Consider the following 1,941-nt stretch of genomic DNA (forward strand, 5'->3'; position numbering starts at 1 on the left):
AAATGTTCGTCGGTAAATGAGATGGATTTAGATTTTTTCTATCTTGGTGTTTTCTCTCTCGTGTGAGTTCCACACGTTCACTCTACGGTGTTGTTTACCTTCTGTGATGCGCGAGCTGATGACGTTACGTCATCATCATCACTACTTCACGTCAAGACGAGTTAACTTTCTTTTCTTTTTTTCAACTTTGTGTGGAAAAATGCGGGGATTATGCGGCCTTTTAAAAATCTGCGCCATTTTGCTGATTATGTGGTAAATTCTGCGATCGCAGAATCGCGTTTTTCTGGAGGGTCTATTTAATCTCTGTCACATGAAGGTCAATATAGTTACTTTAAGCTGCCATCAACTATCTTTTAAATCCCCTATTTCTTTGTCTTTCCTCAATGCTACATTTTCACTCAGTTTTCTCATTTACATTTTTCCTCAGTCTATGGTCATGCCCTGTTTTTGAACCCTACTGTGTGTGTGTGTGTGTGTGTGTGTGTGTGTGTGTGTGTGTGTGTGTGTGTGTGTGTGTGTGTGTGTGTGTGTGTGTGTGTGTGTGTGTGTGCAGATGATCCCACCCAGAGGCTGTGCCTACATCTGTATGGTCCACAGACAGGATGCATATCGCGCTCGCCAGAAGCTCAGCACTGGCTCCTTTAAGATAGGCTCCAAAGTCATCAAGGTACACATTACCTTTTTATAATTTAATTAACTTTATCCTAACTCTCCTTGGGGTTTCTTCTAACGTAGTTCTTCCAGGCACACGGATCCTTGTACGCCCGCGGAAATGACATTGAGAAATGCTGTTTATTGACCTTCTTGTGTTTGTTTCTGATTCAGATTGCATGGGCTCTGAACAAAGGGGTAAAGCAGGAGTACAAGCAGTTTTGGGATGTGGACCTGGGTGTCACCTACATACCCTGGGAGAAGGTGAAGCTGGATGACCTGGACGGCTTTGCTGAGGGAGGAATCATCGACCAGGAGACCGTTAATGATGGTGAAAACACACATTCTTATAAAGGGGGAAAAACTGCTTTTAGATATTGCCTAGGAAAGAGATAAATGAATATTTGTGAACATGATCGACTGTCAATGCCAGAAACCATAGGAGTAAGTCTATAACTTGTGATATCATCAAGTATAATGTCATTAGTGTAGTATAAACTGGTTTTGTGGATGGATTGTTTTTTTGTATACCCACTTCAGCTTTATAAATGTTAGTGTTATTAGTCAGGAAACAGAAAATGTATCCATGTACGTACAATGTTTCCAGTGGCGTTTTTATTTGTACAAAAGTGGTGGGGCACAAAAAACGTAGATGTCTACAGTATATATAAGCTTCTGCAGTGACGTGCAGTGAGGTTCATGGCTGGTGAGGCACTGGCACTGACTCTTCAGGTTTACAAATATTATCTTTTGACCTAAATCAAAATATAATATTATTTTCAAAAGCTTTTTTTGTCTGATGCTTCGATTCATTTTAAACAGACAGTTCAACAAAAGGATACCCAAAAAATGTAATTTTATCATTTAAATATTGAATTGTTCTCTCTTAGTAAGATCCCATTTTCAATAAAATGGTGGTCTTACCTTGACTTGAAGATGAAGTCCATTTGCCTATCCTTCTGGACAAAATCTCTATCTTCTCTATCTATCCCTTATCTTCTTGTAGTTTCAAAGTCTATCATAAATCTAATTGATAGATTTATGATTCAAAAATGATAAAAGTAGGGTCGACATGTGGATATTATCCGGCTGAACAAAACGTGCATTTATCTAACAGGTACGTTTCCGACAAATCTTATTTTGAGCTATTTTCTAAAATCCTATGGAGAAATCTGATTGCTTTTTTGTGGAGGGAACCCATGCGCAGCTTACTTCCTGGTTTTAGGACGCGTCTCTCGTCTCCTCTTCACACACCACACTTTTCGCGGTCACACGTACTTACAGCCAATC

The 1,941-nt window shown here is 39.5% G+C and overlaps 1 protein-coding gene across 1 annotated transcript; it reads left to right on the plus strand.

Moving 5' to 3' along the window:
• Nucleotides 1–510: 510 nt before the first annotated feature.
• Nucleotides 511–1,062, plus strand: LOC104948108 (protein SCAF8-like). The gene is made up of 2 exons (XM_010774270.1): nucleotides 511–667; nucleotides 826–1,062. Exons 1-2 carry the CDS (start codon nucleotides 554–556, stop codon nucleotides 1,045–1,047), a joined length of 336 nt encoding a protein of 111 aa, XP_010772572.1. The 5' UTR covers nucleotides 511–553; the 3' UTR covers nucleotides 1,048–1,062.
• The last annotated feature ends 879 nt before the right edge of the window (nucleotides 1,063–1,941 follow it).

This window comes from Notothenia coriiceps, unplaced genomic scaffold, assembly GCF_000735185.1.
Source record: "Notothenia coriiceps isolate Sejong01 unplaced genomic scaffold, NC01 NC01_scaffold00013719, whole genome shotgun sequence".
NCBI classification, from domain to species: Eukaryota; Metazoa; Chordata; class Actinopteri; order Perciformes; family Nototheniidae; genus Notothenia; species Notothenia coriiceps.

Bases quoted from the DNA above. Each gene is read 5' to 3' on its own strand.
- LOC104948108 (XM_010774270.1), top strand. From the start codon at position 554: ATGATCCCACCCAGAGGCTGTGCCTACATCTGTATGGTCCACAGACAG. The intron at 668-825 runs GTACACATTACC...TTTCTGATTCAG, and splicing joins TAGGCTCCAAAGTCATCAAG to ATTGCATGGGCTCTGAACAA.